Here is an 11,258-nt window from a genome sequence, read left to right as displayed (position 1 = left end):
CACACTGCCCTGTTTCCATCCCGTCTCTTCCTCCAGTTTCACTGTGAGCAAGCCACACCCCCCCCCCCCCAGGTAGATCTAGTAGTAGGTTCCCAGGTGAGCGAGACCCCGCCCCCCCCCCCCCCCCTCCCCTTAGGTAAGTCTAGTAGTAGGTTCCCAGGTGAGCGAGCCCCCCTCCCCCCCCCCCCCAGGTAAGTCTAGTAGTAGGTTCCCAGGTGAGCGAGCCCCCCCCCCCCCCCCCCAGGTAAGTCTAGTAGTAGGTTCCCAGGTGCGCAGGCCCCTCCCCTCTAAGGTAGGTCTAGTAGTAGGTTCCCAGGTGGGAGGGCATGTGTGCGGCAGGATGACGGGCGTTGGGGTAGATACCACCGGCGGGGGAGTTCCAGTAGGGGTTGGGGGCGGCGAAGAAGCTGGAGGAGGTGACGGGCAGCGCCTGGGGGTGGGGCGTGACGAAGTTGACCTTCTGCTGGTGGGCGTGGTAGCTGCTCATGTAGGACAGGTCGGAGGGGTACTTGTACATGGACGACTCCGGGGGGTGGGGTTGCAGGGCCTGGGCGATGCCGTGGAAGTCGAACTTGTAGGCGTAGCGCTTGCCGTGCACCTTGGTCATGATGTTCTTGTCGTAGTAGTAGCGCAGCGCGCGGCTCAGCTTGTCGTAGTTCATGTTGGGCTTGCTCTTGCGCTCGCCCCAGCGCCGAGCCACCTCGTCCGGGTCGGTCATCTTGAACTCGCCGTTGGTGCCCTCCCAGGTGATGCAGCTGGAGTTGGCGCTGTCCGACAGCAGCTCCAACAGGAACTGCCAGAGTTGGATCTGACCCGAGCCTGCAGGACAACACAGGAAGTCCAAACAATCACTACTTGTGAGCGACGCTGGAAGCGATGTGCTGTATATACTGAATATGACGTTGGTATTCGTTATATTTCCTGTATCCTATAAACTGTACTGTAGCAGCATGGACGCAGACAGGCAGACGCAGTGAGAGAACAATGCACAGTAGCACAACAGCCTCCCCCTATTCATAAGGGATTGCCCCACTCTTGCCACCTTTAAGGGGCATCTAAAGGTGTGGCTTAGAGCCAACCAAAAATGCGTACACTTCTAACTGCATGACATTTTTCTATGTTTTATATATTGTACTGTGTCTGTGTTTTATATATGTACCTCATGTAACTTTGTTTTGTAACATCAACCTGCCTAATGGACTCCAGATGGAAACTAGCCTCCGGGCTCCAATCTGGCATATTTACATGTTTTTTTACACGTTTATCAATATGCACTGTCCTGATCTAAATAAATAAACAACAGATAAAACAGCGCTGTGTAACCGCTGAAGCCACAGAACTCACCTGGGTTGGCCAGCCTACTGCTCGTGGGGCCTAGAATCTGATAAGGATCTAGGAAAATGAAAAGCATACGTTTAAAAATGAGAAAGACGATACTCATCTCAACTCAACAGCCAGTTTGTTGCCAGGAGTTAGCGTCTTACCTAGCTGAGGTCTCTGCTCCTCTGTCTTGGTCACAATGGCAGGGGAGGGCTGGGAACCTAAAGGGATAAAGTTAACCAAATATTAATGGGGAGTTTCCTCAAGGGCAAGGTTCCAAATGTATACAGGGCCAAAATACCTTTGTTATCTTGGGGTATAGCATTTCCTGTTCAGTGGTTCCGCCCTCAAGGTTTTGTTTACATTATGTGCGGTGGATTAAAGGCCTTCTTTAACATACAACTCTCTGCTTTGTATTTTGACACATTTTTTTTTTTTTTTTTTTTTTTTTACAAAGGATATATGTTGATTTGCCTACAAACCTTTGGTAGAAGACACAGCTTGAGGAGGCCAACCAGACCTTCTGGCTGCTTCATATGACAAGTCTGTAAAGTTACATACACACAGTAGGCTAGTGAAGTTACACACATCAGGTGAGAGGCTCCAGGAATAGTCAACCGGCTGCCTGGCTTGCAGTTACCCACGTAGGCCATGTAGAGGGCGCTAGTATAACAACAAACGTTGAGGGGTGGCTGCGTTTCTGTGGTTCACCGCATCGGTCTGAGGCAGGGATGGTGGATTGCCAAAGATTTTCCCACTATACACACAGCCCAAACACAGAAAACTGGCTACAGTAGCTCTATTTCAAGGGTGTGGAACGCTTATGTTGAAATATAAACATGCGATAGCGCCACTAAAATACAGTTTTTAACCAAAGCCCGCCTGTTGTAAATTGCACTCTTTTCTACAGGCTAATGTATTTGTACATGTCCATGCAGTACCTCTACATTGTGTATAGTAGCCTACAATCCATTTATTATGGGATGAGCCTCAATATATGGAGTGTGTCAGTGTGTTTTAAGAGGGGTGAAAGGTTCCAATATTTCCTACTGAGACATTCTCCCCCTGCTGATCCTCTAGACTTCATACCGTGCCTGGAGGCCTAAACTCGGCAGTGAGAGAGCTTATACTCGGCTGCTACGGGACGAGTCTCTTAGCGGTTCAGAATCACCCACCTGGCCTGACCGCGCCTCTGGGCGAGGAGTCTGCGGGATAGACGGGCGCGTTGGGGAAGATGAAACTCGCCCCTCCTGTCGGGAGCGAAAGAGAGACCCGTCGTTACACTCGTCATCATCCTGGTTCCATCATCACAAGGACGCGCTATTCTGGCGACGCGTCGGTCTCTCAGCGTCGGGATTGAATTTGCTCGGACAAACGGGATTGTCCGTCGGAAGATTAGGATTACGGATCGGCGCGGAGGTGCCGGGGTTGGGGGTGGGGGTGGGGTTGGGGGGCGGCTGGTGCAGATGCAGCTCCAGCGATATGGATCAGCGTTAAACCGAAGCACATGCGTTTAGCTCGGATACTCTACGTGGTCGGGATGCAGCAGAGTGATGCCGTGGTTGTTAGAGGTCACAGACAGAGAGAGGTAGATCGAGACAGAGGTAGCATCATCATGTGAATGTACTGCTATCCTACTGCATCGTTACGGAACAGCACACGAATACTGAGACACGAACAAGAGGAGGAAAGAAAACGAGGAGAGAAAAGGTTCTCATTGATAAACATGATAGTGTGACATCATTTGGTGACGACGACTACAAAAGCAGTATGCTGCATGTATAAAATGTAAATGATGGCCTATAGAGGTGGTCAGTGTACAGTATTGCCTACAGTGAGCATGAAGGTATGGTGTGGCAGAAGCCAAGCCAGAGGAGGAGGAGGAGGAAGAGAAGTAGAGGGAGGAAGAGGAGGAGGAGAAGGAGGAAGGAGGAGAGGGAGAAGGATGAGGAGAGGGAGGAAGGAGAGGAGGAGTAGGAGAAGAGGGAGGAGAGGAAGGAGGAGGAGTAGAAGGAGGAAGAGAGGGAGGAAGGAGAGGAGAAGTAGGAGAAGAGGGAAGAGGAGGAGAGGGAGGAAGAGGAAGAGTAGAAGGAGGAAGGAGAGGAAAAGTAGGAGAACAGGGAGGAGGAGGAGAGGAAGGAAGAGGAGAGGGAGGAAGGAGAGGAGAAGTAGGAGAACAGGGAGGAGGAGGAGAGGGAGGAAGAAGAGGAGGAGTAGGAGAAGAGGGAGGAGGAGGAGAAACAGGAAGGTGAGGAGGAAGAGGAGGAGGAGGAAGGGTGGGCAGAGGGGAGGTCTCCTTACCTGTATTTCGAGCATGCATTAACCTCGGGGAGTTTTGTAAGGCTTTGTCAACATCATCTGAAGTCAAGTGAGGAAGTGGAGCTGAGAAATAAAACATTTTTTTGAATATGAAGAGACGAACTCCCCCCAAATAAAAACCAAATCAAACAGCACCCTGTGACGTGTGCAGGAGCATGGAGCATGAATACAGGTGCTACTGTAGGCACTGAGGTGCTGAATACAGGTGCCACTGTAAGTGAAGCACTAACTGAATACAGGTGCTACTGTATTGTACTGTAATGTAGGTGAAACACTAGTGAAGACGAGGCTGTTTCCAGGTAAGGATGGTGACTGAGAGCGAGGCGCGAAGGAAGAGTGGAAATAGAGTGAAAGACAGGGAGACTGAAGCAGAAAGAGAGAAAGAGAGAAAGAACACTTGTTGTGTGAGTGTGGCACGCCCCCGCCAGGGTGGGAGGAGCAGACAATGGCGGGGAGGTCCAACCCAAATAAACAGTTAATCACTCGTGCCCACGTTCGTCCGTGAGAATCCGTGGCTTTTCACAATTTCGCCTCCGCCGGGATAAATTGGGTGAACGTGCGTGCACACGGGGAGCTGCTGCCAAGCACAAAGAGGAGAGGAGGAGAGGGGTGAAAGGAGAGCTTGTCAGGGCGCCACCCCCCCCCCCCCCCCCCCGCCACCCCCCTCCCCACCATCCCTGGTGTCTTTTCCATTTGAGCAGAGCTTGAAGCCAAAGCCAGTCATTCCCTGTCATGGACCATGAATATGTCTGTGTGTGTGTGTGTTTTGCGTATTAAGTAACACATTTTTATTATATCTGCACTAAATGCAATTTTCCTATGTTTTTTTTAAAATCTGGATTTTGAGTTCAAATACTGTACGGTAAAACACATAATACTATACATTGTTTTTAATTCACGGTACTGACCATTTCAAACACAAAACAATGACATCATTCAACCATTTCTGGCTCTCACCTTCTCTCTCCATCTGGCTGTCAGTCTGCCTGCCTGCCTGCCTGCCTGTCTGTCTGTCTGTCTGTCTGTCTGTCTGTCTGTCTGTCTGTCTGTCTGTCTGTCTGTCTGTCTGTCTGCCTGTCTGTCTGCCTGTCTGTCTGCCTGTCTGTCTGTAAACAGTATCTATCTGTCTGTCTGCCTGTAAATACAGTATATGTCTGCCTGCCTGCCTGCCTGCCTGTCTGTCTGTCTGTCTGTCTGTCTGTCTGTCTGTCTGTCTGTCTGTCTGTCTGTCTGCCTGCCTGCCTTTCTGCCTGTCTGTCTGTCTGTCTGTCTGCCTTTCTGCCTGTCTGCCTGCCTGTCTGTCTGCTTGCCTGCCTGTCTGCCTGTCTGTCTGTCTGTCTGTCTGTCTGTCTGTCTGTCTGTCTGTCTGTCTGTCTGTCTGTCTGTCTGTATCTGTCACTATTCTCCTCACCTCCCATCTGTGTTGTGAACGCTACCAAAACTGACACTGATCCACATAGAAACAAAGGGAGTAGTGGTTTGTTGGCAAGATCTACTGTCCTCTGCGTAATGACGTTTATCTTGGACTCCACTGTGGGAGAGAGCAGAGAGAGGACATCTGAGATGATCAGCACCATCTCCAGCACCTCCCCTGATTAAAAACAGACAAGAGCTTCTGCCAATTAACACTAAGCCTACGACAACACCAGCTTCTATTGGATCTACCACTATTGTGACATAAAGAGCATCTACGCCCACAGTGTGTGTGTGTGTGTGTGTGTGTGTGTGTGTGTGTGTGTGTGTGTGTGTGTGTGAGAGAGAGAGAGAGAGTAGCAGTGAGCCGGTAGCAGTGAGTCGTACAGCCCAAGCAGCAGTGGACAGAGAACAGGAGACATTGTGGACAGATGTCACTCAGCAGGCCGGCGGGTTAGGAAGTAACACGCGAGTGAGAACTTGGCTTGATGCAGGAGCTGCTTAGGCTCGCTACTGGAAGGCTGCAGTCTAACCTTTCACCTCAACGCTGACAAGTAACGGAAACTGCAATTTGTACACTTTTGCTACGGGAATGAATGTTGCTCAAGACTCGAGGCCTAGGCAACTCCAGTGCTGAAAAGTTGCAACGTGTTCCAACTTTGGTTTAAGCCCAGCACTAAAACACCCAATTAAACTGCTCTTAGCCACACATCTGGATACCTTGCGATTTTCCCGGAACAAATATGAGGTGAATAAAAATATTGAATTTCAACAGCTTTATTCTTCATTCAAAACCACAAATAACAAGCTACAGCCTTCTAGTCCTGGAAGCCCTCGCCTCCTCGGTGACCCACCAACCTCCTGGTCAGCAGAGACAGAGGTAGAGACAGACTGAGACAGGTAGAGACAGATTGAGACAGGTAGAGACAGATTGAGACAGAGGTAGAGACAGAATGAGACAGAGGTAGAGACAGACTGAGACAGGTAGAGACAGACTGAGACAGGTAGAGACAGACTGAGACAGAGGTAGAGACAGACTGAGACAGGTAGAGACAGACTGAGACAGGTAGAGACAGACTGAGACAGGTAGAGACAGAATGAGACAGAGGTAGAGACAGAAACAGAGCTAGAGACAGAGGTAGTGGTATAGACAGGCACAGGTAAGGAGGGAGGAGCAGGTATGGGAGGGAGAGAGAGAGAGAGGGGTAGGCGGGTCGGAGGGGGCGGGGCAGGGCGGGGGAGGGGAGGGGACTCACTCTCTCTGAGATAGTGCAGGTGAGACAGCAGGATGTCTGCGTTGTAGCTGAGCGTGAGCCTCTGGAAGTCCTCCTTGCTCATCTTGCACAGCTCCTTGCCGTCCACGTTGTGGAAGAGGGCCGTGTCCACGTCCAGAAGACCGTACTCCTTCACCGCCCACTCCAGCCACTGGCGCACGTGCTCCGTGGACCACAGCGTAGGGTCTGGTGGGGGGTCGGGAGGTCACGGGTGTTACCGAAATATCAGGGACCGCCTGACCATTCTATAAAGGTGGTCACTAAAGCCTAATTTATACATAAACTGTCTCATGGCTCATGTCTCATGGCTCTTGGTTGCCATGGAATGTAAGCTAAAGACAATGCCCAGGCATTCCATTCCATGGCAACCAAGAGCCATGAGACATGAGCCGTTTTATGAAGTTTAAATGAGGCTTAAGGGTCAGTGCTATAACAGTGGATTGAATGCTACTGAAACCGGGGGTATTGAGTCAGAATCTGATTCTCTCCCCCCCCGATATGAGGCTGTCCTACCAAAATCTCCCACGCATAGGAACCCACCAGTTTGGCTCACCGTTCTCCTCACACACACACACACACACACGCACACACACATACACACACATTTGGCTCGCCGTTCTCCTCTCACACACACATACACCAGTTTGGCTCACCTTACTCCACACACACACACACACACACGCATACACACGCACACACATGCATATGCACGCGCACACACACACACACACACACACCAGTTTGGCTTACCGTTCTACTCACACACACACACACACACACACACACACACACACACACACACACACACACACACACACACTCACACACACACCCTGCACCAACCCTAACAGGGTCCAAAAAATGGCTGACGCGTACAGAACCCAACCCCGGCCGTCTGCTCTCCGCCCGTCCTGGCGTGTTCAGCGCCAGTGTGCAGCGGGGGTAAGCAGAGCCCCTTCTGTGCGGGGGCCGGGGGGAGACTACGAGCCCCCGGTGACTTTTGGGAAAGGGAATGGCGCTGAGCCAGGGTACGCAAGAGTACTAACACAGGCTCAGAGAACCCTGGGTACTCTGGACGGTTCTCTGGCTACGGGGACACGAGCAGGGGATAACGAGGATTTGGGAGAACGGCCCTAGCATCGGCTCCAGCCGGCCCTCGGGGCGCAATGCAATATGGGAGGACTTAACCATCCAAACCCATGTTCTGGATGTCGCTGCGGGTAGTGAACGTGTCGTAATGTAGACGGGACTCAAAAAACAAATCAAAAATTGGGACTGGACCGACGCTTCGGTGACGTTCGCGTGAATAATAACATTGACCAAAAAAGAGGGCGACACTAATTTTCAATTACCAGGAAGACATCTATTTAGGGAAACGAGTTTCAAGGCAAGTGTTGTTGTTGTAGAGGAGAAGAAAGGCTCTGGAGCACTCGGCGATAGGTTTAGCCCATTTAATTAAATAAACACGGTGCAAAACGGCAGATTAACGTTTCGACTGTCGTCTTCTTCAGAATCTCGCGTTGTCGTTGTCGTCGTTACGCAGCGTAGGGTGGTGTAACGGTAACTTTCAAATTGCGTGCTTGTTTTCTTTTTTCGTCTAGGCCTGCGTTTCATCTGCATCTGGGAAAACCCACCTTTCTTGTTCTCAAGAAAGCAGCTGAAAAACACTGTCTATGGCTGCATATGCCTCATCACTGAGGTGAAATACCTCCGCCTGCCCCCCCCCCCCAAATGAAAATATCAGGAATGCACCATGCATTTCCTGTACGCGGCGCAGAGAGAAACAAGTCCAGCGGTGACCTCCCTATTCCAGTGGGCCGAGCAGCGTGTGGCTATTGTCCTCCCGCTTGCTGAACAGCAAAAACAGGATGTTCTTAACATGCTCCGTCATTGTCCTTGTCAGCTTCGGTTGAAGAGGAAGTTGCGCTACACCAGAGGAGCAGACTGTTGCTTAACCCAACAGTGCGCACACACACACACACACACACACACACACACACACACACACTATTTGCGTGCTAATCAATGGGACAGGCCAGTCAACAGTATAGAATGTGAATGTTTCTGTCAGAGGTTTTGGGGTTTCCTGTGACTCATAAAATACGTGGATAAAATCCAATAACGAAAAGCAGCGTGGACTGATACTCAACATGAAACTTTCTATGACAGCGTTCGAAAGGTGTGGAAACCCCAACGATGGAGAGCTTCCATTAAATGTATTTACCCTAACGGAGATAGTTAAATCATTCCTACTAAAGAGCTTGTATTCACACGTCCTTAAGAAGACATCTTTATTATCGTCGGGCTCATTCTGACCTCCCTCGTTGCTCCTCAGTGAGACTACGCTGCCACAGGTGTGCATCTCGGAATGGAGGCTAATAAGAATACCTTTCGCTAGCTTGGCCCCCCCCCCTCCTCCTCCTCCTCCTCCTCCTCCTCCCTCCTGCTCTCCTCCTTCCTCCCTGGACCAGGAGCGATTAGAGGAAACGGTCTAGACATGGACAGACAATGCAACAACCGCAGAGGGCTTCGGTGCTGCAGATCACAGGAAATAGTCCCTACTTTTGATAGATGGGTGTGCAGAGACATTCGGTCCTCGATCAGAAGCTGTGACCCACATGTTGAACTGGAAAGAGCCCAACCACATTGGGGTGTTTCAATATCGGACTGGAACAGGTTGCCTGTACAGCCCCCCCCTCCACCCCCCCCCACCCCACCATAGTGAACCCCGCATGGTTATCTACGATATATATTATAGACTGCGAATACTGGCACAACTTCAGTGCTTCATGGCCAAATATTTGTTTTATGATATCAGCTGGAGCCAGCAATTCATTGCAAATAAGACCATACATCATGAGATAGCACCTGTTTCATATTTGGAAAGGAATTGACCCTATCTAATACAGTAGCACAAACTCTCACACACACATACACACAAACACAACAAATACACTACCCGCAAACTTTCCCCAATTTCTTTTAGAAAGTACAGTTCATATGATGACTTAACTTTGGCTTATACTTTTCCTAATACTCCCAAATAAAGGCCCTATTCCCCAAAATACTCAAGCTGAATTATTTGAGCTGTATCTATCTACGTGATAATATTCAGGCTGTATCTAAATGATAATATTCAAACTGTACTGGAATGATATTGAGCATCGGCCAGTGCCCTAAGTGGTTCAGCTGGGTGATGTGGTTGGGTGTGGCGTTGGGTGTGGCATTGGGCATGGCGTTGGGCGTGGCGTTACCTGCGGGGACGATGACCCTGCGTTCGTTGGTGGTCATGTTGGGGGGGGCGATGTGTTTGTCCTCCATGTAGCTGCCGTAGCTCACGGGGGTGGCGCCCTCCCCTCCTCCCCCTCCTCCCCCCGCTCCACTGGTCAGCTTAGCCCCCTTCCCTCCGCTACAGTCATCGGGGGAGGTCCTGCCAGGAGACACACACACACACACACACACACATGATCAGAATGGTGTACAGTAGCTGGTGGTACTGAATCAAGTCTATACTGTACATGGTTGGTGCTATAACTCATGTCTAGCAGTTTGTATGATAATGTGACAAAGCACATCTTTGGCACTTTTTACTCCCTGCAAACTCACAGGGTAACTAAAGCAGGTTGCAAAATAATTAGTTTTGGAGAGTTCCCTGACATGTGATGCACAGATGCTCACTGTCAACTAAGCACGGTACCAGCAGCAGATACACTCTAACCCTGACCAGTTGTCGCTCGCAAGGTCCCCGGTTCGATCCCATCTCCCATTGTGCTGAAGTGTCCTTGAGCAAGACACTGAACCCCAAAATCGCTCATAAGAGTTTATCAATAATAATAATAATAATAATAATAATAATAACTATATAAATAAGAATAATTATCGATAGTTCCAGCAGTTGTGCATCTTTAGATTCAGGCCCCTTAAAACACCCACATCGACCAGCTGCCACATCCACATATACAATCACATCACTGGACGATGGATGATTCACTTATCCAACAGTTTATTTCAACACCGTGGAAATGCATTTACAGTGCAGTGTGTTAACTGCAATAACTGCGTTTTCGAAATACACACGCACGTGTCTCCAGTGTGGAATCACCCATAGCATGAAATCTCAATTTGGACCCCCCCCCCCCCCCCCTCGCGCCCAAGACTGCGAAACCAAGTAGTCTCAGATTGTTTATCTCCTGACGTACAGACTCCAGACTCCTCACCCTATCCCAGCTAAAGAGAGGGATCTCCGTTATAACAAAGAGGAGGAGGAGAAGGAGAGCCAGGGGCCCTGGGGCCCCGTAAACGACCCGGGCTCCCGTTCTGATGGCTGGAGATTCCCCCGAGGGGCAGGGCCGCCAGATGGGACGTATTACAGCTGGAATGTCACATAAATTCATATCAACCTTCACAAGGCCGAGATAGGAACAATTTTGAGACCGTTTATTGGGATCAAAGTCATGTGTCAACCAACTGTTGGCCTCACCCGGCCCTCGGCCCTGCCACGGGTATGAACGGCTGGTCCATGTGACCCGGGAACGGCTTCAAACATCCAACAGATACTTAAGACTTGAAAAGGAGCTATTCTCATTGCTAATTCCGATGATTTAATGTCCTCCATCTGTCCACAAATATTTCAATAGTGTGGTTCAGTTAATGAAGGACAAAGACTCAAGACTCAAAACTAGAACGCTGACAAGATGTTGGTGGCCATCTTTGTTGTCAACAGGATAATTGGGAAAACGAGACTAATATGGTTTCATCCCTATAGACTGCTAGGATTTCAGCCCTATACTGTAGATAGATAGAAAATTCACTAGATACAGAGTAGTAAGCATAAAAAGAGGACTATATACTGTACATCCATATGTACAGCATGTGTACAGAATAGAATAGAATAGAAAAAAATGTACATACACACATCCAGTGTATTGTATA

The 11,258-nt window shown here is 49.7% G+C and overlaps 1 protein-coding gene across 2 annotated transcripts in view; it reads right to left on the bottom strand.

Annotated features, from left to right (window-relative positions):
- Positions 1-298: 298 nt before the first annotated feature.
- erg (ETS transcription factor ERG) overlaps positions 299-11,258 on the bottom strand; it is a gene marked incomplete at both ends in the record, with an annotated part of 40,646 nt that continues 29,686 nt past the window's right edge. The window contains 8 exons of one of the 2 annotated variants that reach the window (XM_084446409.1): positions 299-867; positions 1,324-1,392; positions 1,485-1,541; positions 1,803-1,865; positions 2,496-2,570; positions 3,622-3,702; positions 6,309-6,512; positions 9,581-9,756. In XM_084446409.1, coding sequence (XP_084302535.1) covers positions 299-867; positions 1,324-1,392; positions 1,485-1,541; positions 1,803-1,865; positions 2,496-2,570; positions 3,622-3,702; positions 6,309-6,512; positions 9,581-9,756 — 1,294 coding nt within the window. The remainder of the gene's footprint in view (positions 868-1,323; positions 1,393-1,484; positions 1,542-1,802; positions 1,866-2,495; positions 2,571-3,621; positions 3,703-6,308; positions 6,513-9,580; positions 9,757-11,258) is intronic. The other variant, XM_084446410.1, reaches the window with a different exon arrangement.

Source organism: Borostomias antarcticus, assembly GCF_949987555.1.
Source record: "Borostomias antarcticus genome assembly, chromosome: 1".
Lineage (NCBI taxonomy): Eukaryota > Metazoa > Chordata > Actinopteri > Stomiiformes > Stomiidae > Borostomias > Borostomias antarcticus.
The sequence above is the reverse complement of the archived record's forward strand: the minus strand, read 5'-3'. Positions and strand labels throughout refer to the sequence as shown.